The sequence below is a fragment of the Apiospora hydei genome (genome assembly GCF_038363865.1).
Source record: "Apiospora hydei strain CBS 114990 chromosome Unknown utg000011l_segment0_segment0, whole genome shotgun sequence".
NCBI classification, from domain to species: Eukaryota; Fungi; Ascomycota; class Sordariomycetes; order Amphisphaeriales; family Apiosporaceae; genus Apiospora; species Apiospora hydei.
In genome coordinates this window covers 222,397-242,025 of record NW_027117370.1, presented here as the reverse complement: position 1 = coordinate 242,025, position 19,629 = coordinate 222,397, and the positions used below count along the sequence as shown (strand labels likewise).

The following is a 19,629-nucleotide window of genomic DNA, read 5'->3' as shown; positions in this document are numbered from 1 at the left end:
GGCTACGAGGATCACCACTCCGTCTCGGTGGCTTTCCAGTCCAACCTGAGGCTGGACGAGACCATTGATGGCATAGCGACGGGGACGATGGACCTGACCAAGATGATACAGGACGGAGACAAGATGATAGGCTGGAACGTCATGGATGTCAGCTGCAAGCTGCGGCCGAGCCAATCCGACCTGGCTTCCCTTGGTGCTGATTACCAAGAGGTGTGGAACCGGGAATTCGAATCGGATAAGACCAAGCCTTTGATCATGATGTCCTTGGGCGCCGGGTATGAAACACACCACCCACGCACGATCCCTTTCTCCATGACTGTACCCGTCTTGCGTTGTACTGATAAACTGACCGATCATCTACGAGCTTTAGCTACTCGAAGGACCCGTCCGAGGTTCCCCGCGGCCAGTACTATATGATGGCCGGCGTCGGCCTGTACCCGCTATCGCGCGGCTCGCTGCACATCACGGGCTCGGCCCTGCGCGACCCGGTCGACTTCGACTCGGGCATCTTCTCCGACCCGGAGCGGTTCGACATCCGGACCTGCCGGTGGGGCTACAAGGTCTCGCGCGAGCTCGGCCGCCGCATGAGCATCTACCGCGGCGAGGCGGCGCCCTGCCACCCGCCCTTCGCGGCCGGCTCCGCGGCCCGGTGCATCGAGACCGACGAGCCGCTGGGCGCCGACGCCCCCGCCCTTGAGTACACGGCCGAGGACGACGCCGTCATCGACCAGTGGCTGCGCGAGAACGTCGAGACGACGTGGCACTCGCTGGGCACGTGCAAGATGCGGCCGCGGGACCGGAACGGGGTCGTGGACGAGAACTTGAACGTGTACGGGGTTGCGGGGCTCAAGATTGCCGATCTCAGCATCTGCCCGATCAATGTGGGCGGGCACACGAACAATACCGCGATGACGATTGGCGAGAAGGCGGCGGACATTCTCATCAAGGAGCTGGGGTTGGACTGATCCTGCGTACGTTTGGAATTATCGAGTCGGGATACTACTCTGGATTTGAAGTATCGACGACTTATGAATGTCACTCATTATTTTCATTTCCCTGCGTTCCAGCAACCATCATACCCTACCTCCCTATCCCCTGTATCCCTCCTAACTACGCGTTTTGTTCTGGCATCACGTTAATACGGAAGTAAAGAAATATGATACTTGTTAGAAGTCCGATGAGAATGATAGGTGCGTAACAATTGATAGAAAGAGGAAGAAACCATTCGCCGTTTTCATCCACGACCTCGCGGTTCTTTGTCCAGCCCTCGAGATGCGACGCTGTCGCTGCCGGCTTAAAGCTGGATCGTAACTGTTATCACTATAGGTATGTGTTTGACGACGTCCCTCCTCCCCCTACTATATGCAAGCTCTCGCTGGCACGTAGGGCTTAATAAAAAAATCCGATAACTAGATAAAGCTCGGGATTTTATTATAGTATTAATTTCAGTATTAACTAAAGAAAAAAAGCGGAAAAAAAAAGGAAAAAAAGAAAAAAAAAAAGAAAGACTCCAACAACCTTGACTAACCAAACAGTGTTTGCTATGCGCCAACAAATAAACCCCAAGATAAAGCAATTTGCCCTGTACTCCTGCCTTCCTGATATATAAAGAGCGAAGATCGGCAGCAAGCATTAATCGTATTGTTAACTCTCTTCATCCTGTTTCATGAGATGTTACCGAAGAATACCACCAGGACCGCTGCGTACCTATGATAGGTCAGTATTTATACCCTGATTTTCTGTGGGTAGTTGATCAAGCACTTACCCTGCCGCCGCAGCGAAGATTTCATGGCGCCTGGCCTTGGTAAAGAGTGACAGTGCAGCCGAAAACACCAACACGAATACGAGCAGGACCCCGATGCTCACTGTGTACGATCTTCCGTTGGGGTCATCGTTCAACAGACTGTAGAGGACGAAAATGGGCAAGACAAGGAGACTTATCAACACCATGCAGAGGATTATGGTATTGAAGCAGTCTTTACGGCTCTTGCTGTAGTAATATACGTCGGGGTCGTCCGTCTTCTCCAACTCACGCTGTAGGCGACTCAAGTTAGTAGCTCAAGATACGCTTCCATGATGGGAGTTCAAGTACCTTTGTGCAGAATATCTTCTGCAACAGTGGGCAGTGAAACGTCCGAAGCAGCCTCTCAGTGAGAGAGTCCAAGAGCGCCATCTCTCTGCCATCCCGCAAAGTAATCAGATCTTCTTTCTGATAGATGAAGCGGTACTCTTCGTCCACCAATGGCTTCGTGCTGAACATGTGTGACTCGACACTCTGGTAGTCCCTTTCAGCTGGTCTGTTGAGGGAAACCATTTGCTGTGCCTTCAGAACCCAGTCGTCTGCATTATCATGAGCATCTTGGTTATATGCTACGAGTCGTGGCTCATACCGTATTTCCCTAGGAACACCTCAATTTCGTCCAAGATCTGGGTCCGCGTGGGTATATCTGGCACCTCCTTCATCAAAGTTCTGCATGCTGCTTCATCTTTATCCCTAGACATTAATAGCCACTTCTCGGTCTCATGGGCAGCGTCTTCGTTGTCGCATCGGTCCAGTTTGAACTCTAGCGCTCGCAATCTGTCTTGTAGCCTCAGAAGCATGCGGGAGTGCAGGTACCCAAAACGGCGATAGATCATGAAGTTCTCATCGCTATCAAGAAATGTCGCTACCGACCGGTAGCTCCTCTCCTTGCAATTCACTGAACGGAATACATAAGGGCCGTTAGATGACTTATGATAGGATGATTTCGGAAGAATTTGGCAACATACGCTTCCTGTGACGTGGTTCTCTGGTCTTGTCAGGAGTTTTCTTCTCTTTCAACCACTGCCACCAATTGGAAGTTGATGATGGCGTGCTTGTTGTGGTCCCAACCTGTTGGTCTTGTTTAACGGTAGCCTCTGATGCTGCTATGCTGGGTTGGCTATGAGGATGCCCTTTCTCCAGGTCGGGGCAGCCAGAAATAGGAGATGCCATGCTACTCCAGCGCATATGAAAGGTACAATCATGAACAGACAAGTTTCAATCAATTTGTAGCGAGGGGAAACATAGACAACATAAAGTAGTAGAACGTGGAACGGAAGAACGACTAGAGCATTTGTCATCCATTTATAAAACGAGCCAAGGACACCGTACATCAGGCTGCGCTTAGAGATGCCCAAATCTGCTGTCATCTGGAATGCACACTAACGCCGGGCGCAGTTCAGCGGGGTAATACAGCGCGACATCACAGAGCCTGACTTTTGGTCGAATCACTACTCCTTTGCATCCAGCTGCTCTTGCGGCACCCATTCCCCATCATTGTACAGCTTGGGCTCAGTTTCACCTTCGACTTTGACTTTGATTTGGTATTGAAACTCCCCATCCTCCTCCCTCACCTCCCAGATTTCGGCTCCGTACACCCTTGTCTTTGAGGGTCTGTACCAAGCCTTAGCTCCGACTTTGAATTTGGCTCGTGACTGGCAGTCCTCGTTAGTGAATGATTACTTAGGGACGTTTCAATTGCCGAACCTACAGCAGTGGGGTTGGCTGAGTCCACACGACCTGATCTATCTTCGGGTTTCGAAGGACGCTATATGGTGTTAGTATGGCAAGGCTCCCATGGTTCGGTAAACGGAACGATGTGTAAAAAGTCAATATCTACCTGTACATCAGAATTCTGCATGTCGGACATTAGCCAAGGTTGATTGTCGCCCGAGCTGTGAATTGTTTTCGTAGGAGTTGTCAAATGAGAGGTGGCGGACAGATGATCTGGGAAGAGGGCTTGGGTGCAAGGCACTTTGAGATTATCGAACGAGAATTGGCAGAGAGATGGGCTGGGTGCCTGGGGCCAAGGCAGTTTTTAAGCTGGTAATTTATCCTAGATGGTAAGCCTCAAGGCTCACCCCTCCCAAACCTGAAAGCAGGCTGCAGAAGTCGGAGGCCTAGATCAGCCACCATGCAGAACTAACACTCTTCGCCGAACGCCCGAACCCTGGAATCCACTCTCCAGGGAGCTTTGTTGCATCGCTTCTGTGGCTTAGTATTTGATGGGTAGGTAGCTGACCACTACATTGTGCACAAAATATCACGCAATTCTATATAATACAACAGAAGGATCCTATTCACGGCCTTACTTTTCAGATGATCTGGGAGCCAATTACTTATTTCTTTTGCCACAAAGGAAGGGTCACGGTCTGCGGCCGACTGCGCATTTCAAAAGTATTGGCCATGATGGCTTCTCTCGAGGGCGGCCACGCCTCGTCCAGCAATGCACCTCCTCGAGTACTCGAGCCGCATGATCCTTCAGCCGAAGGCTACCAGGATGCCGACGAAACACGCGATTCAAATCTCAAGGCCCTATGGGACAGTAAAATGGGGGACCTGGGAAGCCAGTATGTCCCGTACATCAAGGTCTTTGTTCTTTTACTGTCCTGGCATAAAGAGATCGATGATCTGGAGACAGAGGAAGAGGTGAGCTTCGAAGCCTATCTAAGCTATCTGAGCTATCACTCTAACTTACAGTTGAAGGTGAAAGCTCTGGAAAACATTCTCAGGGAGAAGTTCAAGTTCGAGACGACCAGAGAGATATTGACGAAAGATCCCAAACGATCGGCCCAAACTCAAGTCAACCTACACCTCGCAAAGTTCGTCTTTGATAATGACGACAAGGATACCTTGTTGATCATATACTATGCCGGGCATGGCTTCTCAGACTATGGGATATCCGGTAATGACCGAGATAACCTAACATTAACACCGTGTGTATTCTCCCACCATATGCTTGATCGCGGATCTGACCCTCTGGCAACAGGTCGTTATCACTACCTGGAAAAAGAAGCACCACTGAGTCTCATGAGGTCGTATGGAACTCAGCCGATCACATCATCAGGAAAACACAAGCGGACGTCCTGGTAATCTTTGATTGCTGCAACGCGGGTCAGCTAGAGCGCATAAGGGGCCACCGTGCGTTTGAATATCTTGCAGCAACGTCAGCCAATTCGACTACAAAGGCGCCTGGTGATGCTTCCTTCACAAATGCACTCATCTGGTCACTGGATCATCTCCTTGAGAAGCAGACATGTTTCAGCACTCGGGACCTGGTTAAAACCATCAACTTTGACGCACCGCACTTTCCCGAGGACCAGAGTCCTAGACTATCGGATGGAAAGAATCCCTCAACGCGAAAGATCATGATTGCCCCATTGACCAATGATTCAAAAAGGAGGGCGGAAGAGGCCACCCGGGTTCAGCCGACAGACAACTTGATAGAGGAAAGAAGCCGCGACTTGCTCTTGCGATTCATATTTGACTGTGATATCACAAATTCGACCGTCGAGGAAACCGCCAGCCGCATAAGGGATCTCATCCAGCAAGGATATATCGAAGCTAAGGCTGTCGCTTGGGAAGGCATTCACTCGACAAGCTGCCGCCAGAATCAGTACATTGTTCCTGGGGCATGTCGAATCAACTACAAAGATGCCGCGGTCAACTACTTCTCAGACAGCCTTAGTCGCATCAGACGTCGCAGCAGTCACTCGCAAACCGGGGAACACCACCTTCTCCCGCACACATCGGAAGCGGCCTCGCGTTCGGCGGATGAGATGCCTGTGGCCACCCCAGAGTCAAGCCCATCTGCCAAGAGTAGAATTGGCAAGGCCCAAAGAGTGCCTACTCGGAGGGCTTTATCTCCAGGCAGTGTCGGCGGTGACAATACCACCTTACAGCTGCTTAGTCCCCTCTATAGCGGAGAGACTGGGTCAGAAACGGAACCCGTCCAGCCAAGAAGGTCGAAGAGAAAGCAACGGGTCGGTGAAGATGATACGCACGGTTCTTCTGATGCCAACAAGCGTGGCAGATTTAATGAGAAGGACTAAATCTCGAGGAGGTCTGCGTTGAAACACGAAGTGAAGATGTACTTGACTTAGTGTTAAAGGGGTTATTCATTTTCACTTCCTTTTTTCATATCTTTTTTACCTCTTTTTCACTTTTCTTTTTTCACTTCTCTTTTTCTAATCTTGATTCGATTTCCTATTGCCCCAGCAGAAACGGAGGGGGTTATATAGTGACCAGAGGATTGTTGATATCGTTTACGTTTATAGCCAGTGCGCGACGGGGGCCAGTGCTCTGTTCAACGGCTTTTCTTTCTGCGGTTCAATGGCTTAGACTCTGTTTTTTTAGCAATCAGTTTCTCAAATACCACCGGGTAGCATGACCTTTCCTGTGATACGGTCACATTAGTTCGACTTGTGGTCCACCTGTTCGGGGGTCGAGATAGCCACAGACGTAAAACAATACAAAGTGCTTATATAACCAGCGAGACTTCGCCAATGGGTCTACACCCATACAGATATGTTTAGTTAGATGAAGCAAGATAGAGAGAGCGTGTGTGGATTTCCTGAGTTGTTCCGATCCAAGTGCCGAACATCACAATACCTGGTCTTGGATGGAGGCACTAAAGCTATGCGAAGTGCGACTTGGCCCCATATCGAAGAGAACCCAAATGGGCCAATCATTAATCAAACCTCACCCGACAATGTTTCTTCTGAGGATATATGCGAAACTAGATTAGCGTCCAAGTCGAGATCTGAACTATCGGCAGACGTCGATTCGTCTAATGAAGAACGTCATGGCCTATCCACTGTTGGGGAAATGGGCCCCACTAACGGTACCCCGGCATATCCCCCGCAGACGGTGATTGGGGCGCTTAAACACTTAAGCCGCACTTTCAGCAGCGAAGCCTTGAACTTTGAAGCTTCTTGCGCCGTCCCGTCAGCGTTTCCTCCCGACTAACCAATAAAGCGACAGCACAGGATGGGGCCAATGGGGCACACCCCGGGATCTGTTCCTTGTCTTGTCGGCTGCAGACCGCCGCGTGATGGTGAGCCGACTGAAATCCAGTGGGGGACTTTGGGGTTTCTGTGGGGGTCTGGGGGTAATAACGGGCAAAATTCAACCTGACCTCGCAGGGCATTGGACAGAACAATACCCACTTCCTCCCCCGGAGGTTGGTCTTCGGCGCGATTTCGGATCTTGGCGTGAACCAGCTGCCGAAATATCACGAGTCAGTCGACTTTGCCTTGCCTCCTGGCTTGGCTGCATCTACGCGCGTGACGTATATGAAGCATCGTGTGCCCTCGCACCCATCCACTTTGCTGGGTGTCTGCACTTTTGTCTTCATCTCGGCCATGGTCGCATTCAACCACTGCTAATTCAGTCGACAAGCGCCAACCATAGAGGTAAAATAAATCTTACCAGAGATCCTACATGAGATAGACAGACAACAATTGCCGTCATGATGGAGCGCCTCCCCGGCTTCAACGTCGCCAACTTCCTCGAGAAGCGGCAGCTGCTCATCGCCATCAACTGCGTCGCTGCCCTGTCCATCTTCTTCTTCGGCTACGACCAGGGCATGATGGGCGGCGTCAACAACGCCAAGGACTACATCGACCTCATGGGCTTCGGGCATGTCGATCCGGAGACCAACGCCCCTATCATCACCGACTCGCTCCTGCAGGGTGGCATCGTCTCGGTGTACTACTTGGGGACCCTGTGCGGTTGCTTATTCGGCGGCTGGATCGGCGATAAGCTCGGTCGTATCAAGACGATTGCGGTAGGGGCCGTCTGGGCGATTATTGGGGCTACGCTGCAGTGTTCGGCGATGAACCATGATTGGATGATCTGCGGTAAGTGGCAATAAACGGAAGATATGTGTATGTGCAAATCACTGACATCTTCGGATAGCCCGCTTCGTGAACGGCATCGGCACCGGCATCCTCAACGCCATCGTGCCAGTCTGGGCTACCGAGACGGCCGAACACACGTCGCGCGGTCAGTTCATCGCCATCGAGTTCACCCTGAACATCTTCGGCGTCGTCGTAGCCTACTGGCTCGAGTTCGGTCTGTCGTTCATCGACAACGGCGAGAGCGCCTTCCGGTGGCGGTTCCCCATCGCCTTCCAGATCATCCCGCTGTTGGTGCTGCTCGTGGTCGTCTGGTTCATGCCCGAGTCGCCCCGTTGGCTTGTCAAAGTTGGCCGCGACGACGAGGCCCAGTTCATCCTCCGCCGTCTAAGGGGCTCTACGGGAGAGGACGCCGTCCGGGCTGACCTCGAGTACAACGATATTCGCAACATTGCTCAGCTGGAGACTAAGGAGTCCAAGCATAATTCGTATTACCACATGTTCTTCAACATCGGTTCAGGCGAGCTGCATACCGGTCGTCGCGTGCAGTTGGTTATTTGGCTTCAGATTATCCAGGAATGGGTTGGTATTGCTGGAGGTCAGTACTCTTACCCCCTCTCCCCCCAAAGTGGAACTCCGATACTGATATTACTACTCCGTAGTCACTGTGTACGCCCCCACCATCTTCCGCATCGCCGGCTTCGACACGGAGAAGAGCCAATGGATCAGCGGTCTCAACAACATCTTCTACATGTTCGCCACCCTCATCTGCGTCTTCACCCTCGACCGCATCGGCCGCCGCTGGACCCTGTACTGGGGCGCCGTCGGCCAGGGCATCGCCATGTTCCTCGCCGGCGCCTTCTCGAAGCTGGGCCAACAGGCCACCGCGGACGGCGACCTGGGCAAGGCGAGCTCGTACGGCGCCGCGGCGGCCTCGTTCGTCTTCATCTTCACCTCCGTCTTCGGCGCGACCTGGCTCACCGTCCCCTGGCTGTACCCGGCCGAGATCTTTCCCTTGCAGTGCCGCGCCAAGGGCAACGCGTGGGGCGTGGTCGGGTGGTCCATCGGCAACGGCTGGCTGACGCTGCTGTGCCCCGTCATGTTCGACGCGCTCGGCGAGAACACGCTGCACATCTTCGGCGCGTGCAACGTGCTCGCCATCCCCATCGTCTGGGCCCTATACCCGGAGAGCAACCAGCGCACGCTCGAGGAGATGGATCTGCTGTTCGCGGCGCCCACGCCCTGGGTCTGGGACGCGGAGGCGACGTTTAAGCGGCTTAGTGACGAGAGGCCGGAGCTCGTGGCCGCGGCGCATCAGCATCAGAAGGTCGTGGATCCGGAGGCCGGGTTGGTGTTGGCGCATGATGAGCATGTGGCGGCTGAGATGAAAAAGGATGGTTTGGCGGGGTCCCCGTAGAAGGTCAAGGTTGAATAGCATATAAATGAGTGACTAGCAGACTATTAAATATCCAACAAACCAAGCTGCTTCTAACTTCCGTGCAATCCTCGCTGCTCCTTATCAGTGAAAGGGCCATGGCCAACTTCCAACAAAAGTCAATCTGGCAGACCTAAGAATATCAGCATGTCCAGTAGACTGGTTTTGAGGCTAGCCCCAGTGCCATCTGCTCCTCATTTCTCGCCGAACTGAACTTTGCCATTCTTGCGCCTTCTAATGACGCCGGCCATCTCAGCTCCTCCACTGGCCTCCGCGATGGTCATCTTGACCTCCTTGTCCCGCAGATCACCCGCTCGGTCGAGGATCGGGAGAGTATCATCCGACACCACGTGGGCTACCGACTGCCAGGCGTTGCCGATCAATGTCGTTTCGGTGCGTCGAAGAAATAGGAACAACGTAGTCCCAAGAACGACGAGATGGGTAGTGACTATAGCAATGACGACGATGAGTCCCGTGTTTGTGGCCGGTACAGACTTGCTTTCCGCGAGAATGTAGGTCACGACATGCTTGGGTCGCCGAGACATCCATCTTGCATCGAAAATTTGCATTTGTTTGGAAACAGTATCGATAGCTTGGAAAGCTAGGGGAAGGGTCTCCTGTATCATGTATGATATCAACAAAGAGGGATTCGATGACTCCTATCGAGTATTCTCCAAAAGGCAGAGTGTCTATGTGGGAAGTAAGGCCGGATCTAGTTCTCTCCAGTTCCCCTAGGGTTTCAATACTATACTTGGGGAGGTGCAGAGGGATGATCCCGCGGTCCTGGGAGGATAGGACATTCATTGTTGCTCCAAGCTGTTTCCGGAATTGAGAGGTAGCCAGATCATGCATGCCATCTCTCAGTTCCTCCCACACAGTCGGCTCCGAGTTTGCCGATGTTCCATTCATGGTAACATTAAGCATGAAGGTGGCAGCATCGTGTACACAACGGCTAAGAGAGAGGATTGGACTTCCAGAAGAGTTGAACACTGTGGTCCATGGGCCCTCGCTTCGTGTTGACCAGTTCATGCTGTTTTGCCCTTCAGTAAAACTCAGATTGGACATTATTTCGATATCCGTTTCACTCAGGTCAAACTGTTCCAGCGAGAACACGATATAAACCTGGAATATACCGAATGGGTACGTGTCATCCTCTAGAGCCTCTTGTACCAAAGATTTAAGATATGCGTTCGATGTGATGTTGTTCATTCTGCAAACGGAAAATCCTGATTCCCAAGATGCAGTGCAATTGTAGGAACCCGAGCCCAGCCGTTCATCTGTTAAGAGAGTAGAGTCGGGTTCATCCTTGGCCACAAAGCCTTCGAGTCTTATGCTCCTTGGTCGTGGTGTTGTCGTGGTGACGTCGGAGAGGGTTGGTGTAGTTGTATAGATACCCGGATCAGTAATCGTTCGCACGGGCATGACTGTAGTCGATGGGTGAGAAGAATCCACATATGGCTGGTCTATTGGAAAGGAGAGCACCTTTCCATCGAGAATCCCACTAAGATATGGCTGTAGTGACTGCGCCATAAACTTGGCGTTTGCCAAGGCGGGGCTTTGGCAGACAAATCGAGCTTCCCATACTTGGGCCAATCCTGCATAGGATACAAGATTCAATCGGGTCTCCTCATCAGGCCAAGGAAGAGCAGCACGTAGAGTTCGACCCGTGTCTACTATGTGTGGATTTGTCTTGTGGCGGCTGTTCCGTTCGCGGTACTCTGCAAACCACCAAAAGGCCTTGGGTGTCTCCCCCAATATTCTGAAGCATCAGCACCGGACAATGTTCCCATGGTAATATTTTTGGAAGTAGCCAGTCCCGTTATCTTAGTGTCCCTGAAATCTGATAAGAGTATTGTTGAGATAAACTGACTTCCAAGCATGAGTACGCATGACAGGGTAGTCATAATAAGCGGTAGGTGTATAACCTTGGGAGAATCCAGGAAGTTGGTGAAAGTGGGTATTGCGAGACCTTGTGGGGATAGAGTAACCGATCGAGCAATGGATAGGATGGGTAAGTGACATAAATGAACTCCTGCAGACTCGATGATGATTGCTGCTATCATAGCAGTAGCCACTGCAGCTTGAACCGTGATCGCACTGCGTATAATTACGGCTGTAATGGTAACGGCTCTGGTAATCCAGCCCGCAAAGACAATGTCTTGCCAGAGTTTGCTAGGTTTGCCTCCTTCTTTCGAAGCCTCGAAAGCTTCAAGCCATAAGAAGCAAAGGAAGAGGGTTGAGCCAATAAGCAGAAAGGAGCCGACTGAAATGACCAAAAGTCCCTTTAAGCCAAGCCTGTGCCAGAAGCGTCTGGGCTGGCGGTTCAAGGGCTCAGGGGACGATGAACGCAGGGATTTGGAAGCTCCGTGAACGCCGGTTGCATTGGTTTCGTCGACATTAGGGCTATACGTCGGTCTGTATTCAGTGGGGGTTTCCAACAGACTTTGGGTCTGCGAGACAGATGAGACGTTCCATTCGTCTACCAGGCTCGAGGTTCTCGTAGAAAGATGAGACAGCTCGATACTGTCCCTCAATACCCGTCGCTGGGACATTTTGGGGGTACGCGTGAAGACTTGAAAATGAGCAAAGTCAAATTAGTTGATGAAGTGAGATGAGCAAGTAAGGATGTATGCTAGTTGTTTGAGGTAGGATTATTCAGTGGAAGGATGTGGTAAGTGACCTCAATGTTGGGCTGTAATGGGTAAGTAGTAAGCAAATATATCAAGGTCATCAGTGAGACGGGATTTGATTTTTATTACCCCAAGTGTAGCTAAGTATCTCAAGGCTCCGGCGAGGCAGAATTTCGCTTCTAAATTTAGAATTCATTGAAACATCGCTTCAAATGGCGACTGATTGATTGGATAGCAAAGCCATAATTATGGACTTCCTGTAAGACTGTTTTTCGGCCCCCGTAGACGGCACTTGGAGAAGCGCTTCGAGCCGTGAGAGCAAGCGGTGGCTTAGACATAAGGCTCGGCTTGGACTATGTACATAGTCCTGCGGGGAAAGGTGGTCTCCCAACATGGAGCAGCAGGCTGGGAGCGTTACATCTCGTGTTCGCCTCCAACACAATACTAGCCGCAATCCGGGCGGCATGATGTCTGCACCTACTTGACCGGAAACGGCTCTCGATTATAAGCAAGCATGTCGATGATTCCTGTAGTACCAAAGCGTCAAGTAAACCTTATTGTGGGAAGGACTTGAGCCGAGGTATAGATCAACAAATCTTACTATGAAGTATGCCTGTCTACTGGTCATTTCGTTTATCCTCGCTGTGCCTAGGAGAGGCCTATCGGTACCTGTAGTTTGAGACATCCTCTAATTCGGAACCCTCTACCAGCTCCACAAAACGCTTCCCACCGGCCTCTTTTAGAACCGCGATCACCGCATTCTCCATCGTACGAAAGTAATCACCTTCCTTACCGGTCTGGAACTGGCGACGTGGTTTCCGGAGCGCATCCTCACTCTCCTTACCCAACATCAGTAAGTCCAGGGGTGTCTTGTTAGTCACTGAAGACCATGAACCCGAGGAGATCCCGACCGCGTTCACGTCCGCACCGCCTCTGATCAGCACAGCAACAGTCGAAGGCATGGCATTGCGCACAAAATGGTGCATGAGGGTGCCGTGGTAGGCGTTGTGTCGAGTCAAGATGCGTGCACGCTTGGCCCGGTCGCACGAGCGGGGATCCAGGAGCCATTTGTCTACAAACTCGGCCACGGCCTTGTCGTAACTGTCGCTGAGTGGCATACTCGCACCAGCCCTATGGGCCAGGAAGAACAGCGCACTACAGCCGTGCCAGTGGGAGCGCGGCTGACGGTCAACCTCTTCTAGATCTGCCCCGTTCGACAGCATCATGTTCGCGACGTCGAGGTTGCGTCTCTGGGCGGCCCTGAGAAGCGGAGCCAGTTTTTCGCTGCCACATGTGACCAGAGTCGCACCTGCTTCAAGGAGACTGCGGCACACCACTGTTGCCGCGTCTGCATAGCCACTGATACAGTGAAGAGCCGTCATTCCGGTGGGGCTTGTCGCATTGGGATCTGCACCGGCTTCCAGCAGCGCTTGGACGACGGCGATACGGCCGCTCAGAGCTGCCAGCATTAGTGGTGTGTACTCGTCAATGTAGAAGGTGGGCTGGGATATCAGCTGGGTTTTCTGCGCCAGGTGCCAATTTGGTGTCGTGAGTTGATCTATGCTTCCGCCGATCTCCTTAACATCAAGAACGATCTGCTTTAAGCGCTCCTTGTGTCCACCTGGGCTGCCGAGAAAGGGTAGGAATGAAAAAGGCTTGCCGAAGAAAGTACGGCGAACGGGGCTTGCGCTTAGGCGATGAAGAACAGTGAACCCTTCCTCGTCTGCCGAGTTCACCAGGTCTCGCCCGATCGACCAGAGCTCTTTGAGCAAGCCTGGTTGATAATCTAGAGCCGCATAATCCATAGGCAACAGACCCTGCGTGCCGCACTCGGAGAACGAGTATACGTCCTCTTCGAGCCTGCGAAACTCTCCCAGGAACCGAACCCTTTCGTCGTACTGGTAGGGGTCACTGCCATCCCGGATTCCCGCATCTGCTTCATTCAAGACAAGTGCTTTCACAGCAGCGTGGCTATGCGTCACCACGGCCCAGTGAAGTGGCGTCCCAGCGGGGAGTTGAAAGGGGTAGTGGAGACAGGGGATAGGTCCGGAGGCTTTGGCGTTGATGTCAGCACCAGCCTTGACAAACCTCTTGATCACCATATCGTGTCGTTGAGGATTGTATACATCATCCAGTGGGGGATCAAACGCGAACAACCAGTGAAGACATGTGATCTTCTTATCGGTAAAGTATCCGGTCGCGTCCGCCCCTCTATCCAATAGTTCGGTCACCATTGGCCAGGCACCACGTGCACAAGCCAGAAATAGGGGCGACTCTCCATCGACAGTCAGACACTCGATGTCGGCGTTCTTTTGCTCATCCAGATGAGCTTGAAGGTCGGATAGATTGCCATTTCTGACAATAGAGTGCAGTCGAGACTCGACCAAGGGGCATTTGTAGAAAGTACCATAACCTCCGTTGGCTTCAAACTGGTTCAACGCAGCGACCACAGCACCGGGCTCTCTCCTTCCCAGTGCGTCTCTCGATAACGTCGACCCACTGGCAACTGCATCGTATAGATGTCCCACCAGATTTTGTTCTACGTCGTATGGAATATCACGGTTGTAGTATTCGAAAACAGCCGGAATGGCCGCTTTGGCGGCGAAGGACCCTTGTTCGGCAGCTTTCAACAAGACATCAGGAGCCGAGAAGTTCTCATGTCGGTAGTGGAAATCGGGCCGGCCTTCTGCCGACGTCCAATCAAGGAAAATGCCGAAAAGAGCGCCTTCGGGGGCCTCCCGATTGCCCTCCATCCAGTCAGCTAGCAGCTCCCATCCGAACGTGCCCAAGCCAGAGTCATTCCGTAGCTCTGAAGTTGCATATTGTTCCGGGGCTCGACTGCTCTTGCCAATTTCCGCGCTACATCAAACCGTCATGTTAAGTGACCAGATTGTTGCGAGGTGAGGTAATATGAAAGGCTTACTCTGCTTGATCATCTTGAACATCCGTTACATAACCAAGTAACCCAAGCAAACGCTCTGGTCGCTCAGTAGGATCGTTACAAAGTAGTCGGGAGACAAGGCTCTCCACCTTCTCCTTCAGCGGCATTGGCGGAGGTACAGTGTCGTCAATGCCACGCATAATAGTTTGCATGACAAGTCCGAAGGAGTAGTTGTCAGCTTTCGCGGCTCCATTTGGCGTGAGGAACTCCCCTCGCTCCACCTCCGGCGCTATCCATCCCCGAGTACCGTAGAGGCGGATTGAATGCGTATCACCCCCGAGGCTCTTGGTGGAGAGACCAAAGTCGGCGAGTTTGGCAACATAACCATCGTTCTGGGGGGAACATGAGTACGTTTCCGGGCTTGAGATCTCCATGTATGAAGGCGCACTCGTGTATGATGTCAAGGCCAGCTGCCACATTGGTGCATATTGCGTATCTCTGACCCTGGGAAAGTATGCCTTCATGGGTACGGAGGAACTCGTTTAGATCCGATGTAGCTAGCTCAAGGACCAGTAGAGGCGTGTAGTTCCGGTAGGGCTCCCGAGACCAGCACTTGAGGTCGACGATGTTCGGATGCCTTTGAAGTTCAGGCGTCATCAGTGCCTTGACCTCCGTCGAGAGGTCTTTGAACTGCTCCCGAGTCTTCGAGCCAACTGTGAAGTCAAGACGCACGCCAGTGTCCTCACGGAACAAAGGAAGTTTGACAGCAACGAGGACCCTGGTATCGATGGATACATGTAAATCACTTCGATACACAGTGGCTTGTCCCCCTTTGCCGATGTATTCGAAGGGACCGACAACCACCAGTGGCCCAGGTAGGCCACTGGTTTGGAGAGTCTTGATGAAATCTTCTAGAGCAGCCTCCTCTGTCGCTCTTGTGGACCGTTGCTCGTCTACGACAGCCTCGAAATCAGTCTCAGACACTGATCTTCTCGAAAAGCGTGGTGGACTGAAGTCGAGACTTCCAGACGGATCAGCCATGGTCGATTTGTGAGATCGATCAGCGTGGTTTCACTCAAAGCACCAGGTTGGATATTGGAGACAAGACCAAACCTTCAAATGGACTCAGGAACAGCAAAGTGGAAAATCCATTGCATGGCGCCATGAATATTTCAGGCTACCGGGCGTAATGTATAAGCCTTTTAATTGGGCGATGCCCTAGTTGCTTGTCACCCTGCCTTGGAGATTAGCGTCGCCGGTGTGTATCAGACTATGCTGTGTCACCCACCTGCTACCCTCGATCTGCACTTCTGCCCGGATTGCTCCGAATTTTGGCCGTGGCGTATCCCCAATACATATGCAACATCGAAGGGTGGGGAATATTCCGATGAAGTCCCCCCACCCCCAAAAATAAGAAAACCTGCGGTGTTGCTCGACTTTGGACGCCGCCCTGCCCACAGCGCACAAAGGCAACACAAGTAGCCCTATGCAACCCTTGTTACGCAAAACAACGGAACAACATACAATGGATGGCAATTGGCTGAAATCCACGAATGAAGAAGTGTTGGTGTCAATCGAACGACGTGACCAGCTAAAGCCCAAAGTTTTAGTGTTGTATTGGGAGACCGGCAATGTGGGCTTCAAGACAGAGTGCCAAGCAGTCCGTGAAATGTTCGAGGAAACATTCCACTATCCCACCGAAGAGTTCGCCATACCCAGCAAAAATGTCGAGGCTGCCACTCCCAACCAGACTCTGGAATACGAACTCATGAGTCGAGTCACCAAATTGCTGAGCGAGGCGACCCACCGCTCGACTTTGATCATCTATTATGGTGGCCATGGGGACGAAGACCATGATAAACATCGTGGTCAAGAATGCCAATCAGTTTGGGCCGAGTAAGACCTTCACTCATCATAACTTGAATGCAACTCTAACCGCCTGCCAGATTTGAGGCTGGGGGCTCTACCCTGAGGTGGTACAAGATTCAGGAGCTGATGAGAGAGTCCAGTGCGGACATCCTCCTGATCCTTGATTGCTGCTTTGCAGCTCAGGCTGCGAGAGGTCGCAACGACCGGAGAGGACGCTTTGAGATCCTTGCTGCGGCGGCCATGGGAATGCCGACACGTGGCCCGGGTAAGAAGTCTTTTACTACAGTTCTCCTGGAGGATATCCACGAGGAAGTCGCAAAAGGGGGGGTCATTGAACATCAAGGACACACATACTCGACTCTGCACTCGGCAAAAGGCCCTCTACGCTACGCCAGTCCATATAGCTCTAACAGAAGGACGAACCTCTCTCAAACTAGAGCCTCTTGCTGCCTCTAATCAATCGCTATCCGAGAGAAATGATATCGGGAGCACATTCCTGCATATCCTTTTGCAGGTCAGAGAGAACTGCACAAGTGCAAATGCGAAAGAGGTCAGCAACTGGTTGATTGACGACTTGCCTCGGGTCATATCTCACATGAAGGTCTCAGCTAAGCCAGAAAGCATCGAGGAAACTCAGGGTGAAACAGCCCCTGCCCAGAGAGCCTGGCTTGATAATATGGAAGATGCCGCAAAGACGGATATCCTCAAGGCGTGGACGAAAGTCGAAGCCCTCATTAGTGAACATGGATTGCAAGCATCCGTGTCACAAATTTCACCCAACGAAGAGGAGACACAAGAGTTTCTATTACAACTCAACGTGCGCAGTCTCGATGTTGTCGATGCCCTTGAGCGTGGCATCTTGATGTCGCCGCGCGCAAACGAAGCGGAAGAACTGGAGCCAATCATAGGAGACGATGTAATGCAGAGGCTGCACGTGTCCAGCCAACTTCGCATGCGGCAGATTGTCGTAAAGCAAGCCCAAGACTATCAGACTTCCTCTCCTCCTACATACCAACGGCTATTGAAGGAGTATAAGGACTATGGGGCGCACATGGACCCAAGGGAGATACCGAGCGTTGAGAGACGTCTCCAAAGACTTGCAGAACTGCTAGCGGTCACGAAGAGCTCCGAGTTTCGGGCCCTGCGGTGTCTCGGTGTGAGCCAAAGACCTGCCGAGAACCGCTTCGAGTTCACTTTCGAGGTCCCTACCGAAGCCGAGGGATGCACCTGGACCCACCAGCCAGACCAAAGTCTCCAGTTTGAGACCAAGTCGGCTGCAGATAGATGCTGCGTCACTCTTCTCGAGCTCATTTCGGATCCCAGACAGCGAAGGCGCCCGTCCCTCAACCAGAGACTACGGATATCGCATCAACTAGCAAAGGCCGTTCAAAAATGGCACATTTTGGGCTGGGTTCACCAGGGTATCAACAGCTCCAATGTCATATTCTTCAAAAGGGATGGGTTAGTCGACTATGACGAGCCCTATCTTCACGGTTTTGCATTCTCCAGGCCAGACGCGGATCCCTCCATTGGACGCGACGAGTCTACGTTGGAGGTCAACCTCTACCGACATCCGGATCGACAGGGACCGGGACGCAAGGGTCACCAAAAGACCCACGACATGTACTCCCTCGGTGTTGTCATGCTTGAGATTGGACTCTGGCAGTCGGCTAAGGATATTGTCATGCCCAGAAGCAAGACCCAGGCACCCAATGCACCTGACACCCCTTCTCCTTTTGCAGTGCAGAAGAAACTTGAGACAAGCTGCGAACAAAGATTGCCTCACTATGCTGGAGAATTGTACACGTCCGCTGTGGCTGCCTGTCTCACGTCTGCCTGTTCTGTCGAAGTCGATGACAAAAAGGGTCATCTCTGGCCCGACAATTCCAAACCCGTGTCATCGACAAGCTGGCCAAGGGCGTTCAGATATAACACTGCATCTATCCTTTCGCTTTCTAGGAACTACAGCAGACCTCCGTGGCCGTATTACCCATTGTCAATGCAACAAGGACAGCCGTATAACTTCAAGCGGTAAAACCCATTTGGTTAGCTCAGGCTGGGAAAGCGGCTGTGAAGAGTTCGGCTTGACGTCTCACCTTGCCCCTGACGCAAATACATCGAGCGTTCTTGCCCGTGTAAAGAAGGAGACCGCTAAAAGGAACACGCCTGCCGAGACGACGCTTCCTAGCAGTCGACCAGCCGAGCTCGTGACGCTAGGGAGGAATAAGGTCGGTGCAAGGATGACGAGGGTTGATGATACGATGGCAAGGACGCGGCTGATTATTTGCAGGTAGGGCCCGAGTATTAGGATGTGGTCGTACCCTAGTTTGTTACGGATGGTTCGGCTCAGGCTGGGGAGATGCTATCGTGTGTTGGGAGATCAGTAAACCGGTATCGTTGATGGATTGTTCTTCTGAAATGAATGACGTTTCTTGTTGGTACCTCCTCAATTAGACCATCCAATCTGTGGATACAATCCTCCACTAGAGACTCAACATAGCTGATGGCAATATCTGGGGACCCCGTTAGATTAGCCAGGTCGTCACTCCGCTCGAGATAGTCCGTTTCCTGCCGGCTGATGCAGCATGTCCCGGCAGTCCAGTCTTTCAAGTTCTGCACCTCTCGTTCACTGGATTTGGGCAGCGACAGCGTGCGGTGGCCGTGCTGTAACATCTCGTCTGTGAATCAATCAGCATCAAAACTCTTCTACGAAGCCTGTGGAGCCAATACCGTATTCCGCGAGCGAGGACCGCAGCTTATCAACGACCTGCAGTCTCTCCTCGCTGTTATCGAGACGTGCGCAGCCCAAATTGAGCTCTCTAGCCTCTGCATCGTCGATTTGGTCCAGCTTCTCCTCGAGCACAGTGATTTCATCCTGCTTGAGCAGCAGAAGCCGCATCCGGACCCTTGTAAATCGCCGGAAGTTGTGTAACGCGGGGTGCGCGTTCAAGAGCGCTGCGTAGCGGGGGTAGCCCTCGCGGTACTTCTGCACTTTGCGACCCAGTCAGTTAGCGTCAGTAGTCCGCAAAGTATCATTACCCTCCCAGTGGACGGCGGAGAACTGACAGTCGTTCATTTAGACATGTATCTAGATGGGCTTTGTGAATTCCGACAGATGCATCAAATTGGTCTCTAGGGAGTGTTTCAAAACTGGA

The 19,629-nt window shown here is 52.1% G+C and overlaps 10 protein-coding genes across 10 annotated transcripts; 5 read left to right on the top strand and 5 right to left on the bottom strand.

Annotated features, from left to right (window-relative positions):
• Nucleotides 1-87: 87 nt before the first annotated feature.
• On the top strand, nucleotides 88-965 carry PG997_015289 (uncharacterized protein; the record flags this gene model as incomplete). Its single annotated transcript, XM_066819603.1, has 2 exons — nucleotides 88-275; nucleotides 371-965. The coding sequence occupies 2 exons, from the start codon at nucleotides 88-90 to the stop codon at nucleotides 963-965; spliced, it is 783 nt and encodes a 260-aa protein (XP_066660488.1).
• Nucleotides 966-1,664: 699 nt separating this feature from the next.
• Nucleotides 1,665-2,974, bottom strand: PG997_015288 (uncharacterized protein; the record flags this gene model as incomplete). The annotated part of the gene is made up of 5 exons (XM_066819602.1): nucleotides 1,665-1,707; nucleotides 1,766-2,034; nucleotides 2,093-2,340; nucleotides 2,391-2,699; nucleotides 2,770-2,974. 5 exons carry the CDS (start codon nucleotides 2,972-2,974, stop codon nucleotides 1,665-1,667), a joined length of 1,074 nt encoding a protein of 357 aa, XP_066660487.1.
• A 278-nt stretch (nucleotides 2,975-3,252) lies between these two features.
• Nucleotides 3,253-3,662, bottom strand: PG997_015287 (uncharacterized protein; the record flags this gene model as incomplete). The annotated part of the gene is made up of 3 exons (XM_066819601.1): nucleotides 3,253-3,456; nucleotides 3,513-3,569; nucleotides 3,642-3,662. The coding sequence occupies 3 exons, from the start codon at nucleotides 3,660-3,662 to the stop codon at nucleotides 3,253-3,255; spliced, it is 282 nt and encodes a 93-aa protein (XP_066660486.1).
• A 545-nt stretch (nucleotides 3,663-4,207) lies between these two features.
• On the top strand, nucleotides 4,208-5,853 carry PG997_015286 (uncharacterized protein; the record flags this gene model as incomplete). Its single annotated transcript, XM_066819600.1, has 3 exons — nucleotides 4,208-4,450; nucleotides 4,502-4,737; nucleotides 4,791-5,853. The coding sequence occupies 3 exons, from the start codon at nucleotides 4,208-4,210 to the stop codon at nucleotides 5,851-5,853; spliced, it is 1,542 nt and encodes a 513-aa protein (XP_066660485.1).
• Nucleotides 5,854-7,271: 1,418 nt separating this feature from the next.
• Nucleotides 7,272-9,076, top strand: PG997_015285 (uncharacterized protein; the record flags this gene model as incomplete). The annotated part of the gene is made up of 3 exons (XM_066819599.1): nucleotides 7,272-7,662; nucleotides 7,721-8,257; nucleotides 8,322-9,076. The coding sequence occupies 3 exons, from the start codon at nucleotides 7,272-7,274 to the stop codon at nucleotides 9,074-9,076; spliced, it is 1,683 nt and encodes a 560-aa protein (XP_066660484.1).
• Nucleotides 9,077-9,288: 212 nt separating this feature from the next.
• Nucleotides 9,289-9,663, bottom strand: PG997_015284 (uncharacterized protein; the record flags this gene model as incomplete). The annotated part of the gene is made up of 1 exon (XM_066819598.1): nucleotides 9,289-9,663. The coding sequence occupies one exon, from the start codon at nucleotides 9,661-9,663 to the stop codon at nucleotides 9,289-9,291; it is 375 nt and encodes a 124-aa protein (XP_066660483.1).
• A 2,720-nt stretch (nucleotides 9,664-12,383) lies between these two features.
• PG997_015283 (ankyrin repeat protein) lies at nucleotides 12,384-14,477 on the bottom strand (the record flags this gene model as incomplete). The annotated part of the gene is made up of 1 exon (XM_066819597.1): nucleotides 12,384-14,477. The coding sequence occupies one exon, from the start codon at nucleotides 14,475-14,477 to the stop codon at nucleotides 12,384-12,386; it is 2,094 nt and encodes a 697-aa protein (XP_066660482.1).
• Nucleotides 14,478-16,130: 1,653 nt separating this feature from the next.
• On the top strand, nucleotides 16,131-16,930 carry PG997_015282 (uncharacterized protein; the record flags this gene model as incomplete). The annotated part of the gene is made up of 2 exons (XM_066819596.1): nucleotides 16,131-16,501; nucleotides 16,552-16,930. The coding sequence occupies 2 exons, from the start codon at nucleotides 16,131-16,133 to the stop codon at nucleotides 16,928-16,930; spliced, it is 750 nt and encodes a 249-aa protein (XP_066660481.1).
• A 220-nt stretch (nucleotides 16,931-17,150) lies between these two features.
• PG997_015281 (uncharacterized protein) lies at nucleotides 17,151-18,509 on the top strand (the record flags this gene model as incomplete). The annotated part of the gene is made up of 1 exon (XM_066819595.1): nucleotides 17,151-18,509. The coding sequence occupies one exon, from the start codon at nucleotides 17,151-17,153 to the stop codon at nucleotides 18,507-18,509; it is 1,359 nt and encodes a 452-aa protein (XP_066660480.1).
• A 16-nt stretch (nucleotides 18,510-18,525) lies between these two features.
• PG997_015280 (uncharacterized protein) lies at nucleotides 18,526-19,463 on the bottom strand (the record flags this gene model as incomplete). The annotated part of the gene is made up of 3 exons (XM_066819594.1): nucleotides 18,526-18,687; nucleotides 18,917-19,152; nucleotides 19,205-19,463. Coding segments are annotated over 3 exons (657 nt in total), but the record flags the coding sequence as incomplete, so codon positions are not given.
• Nucleotides 19,464-19,629: the final 166 nt, after the last annotated feature.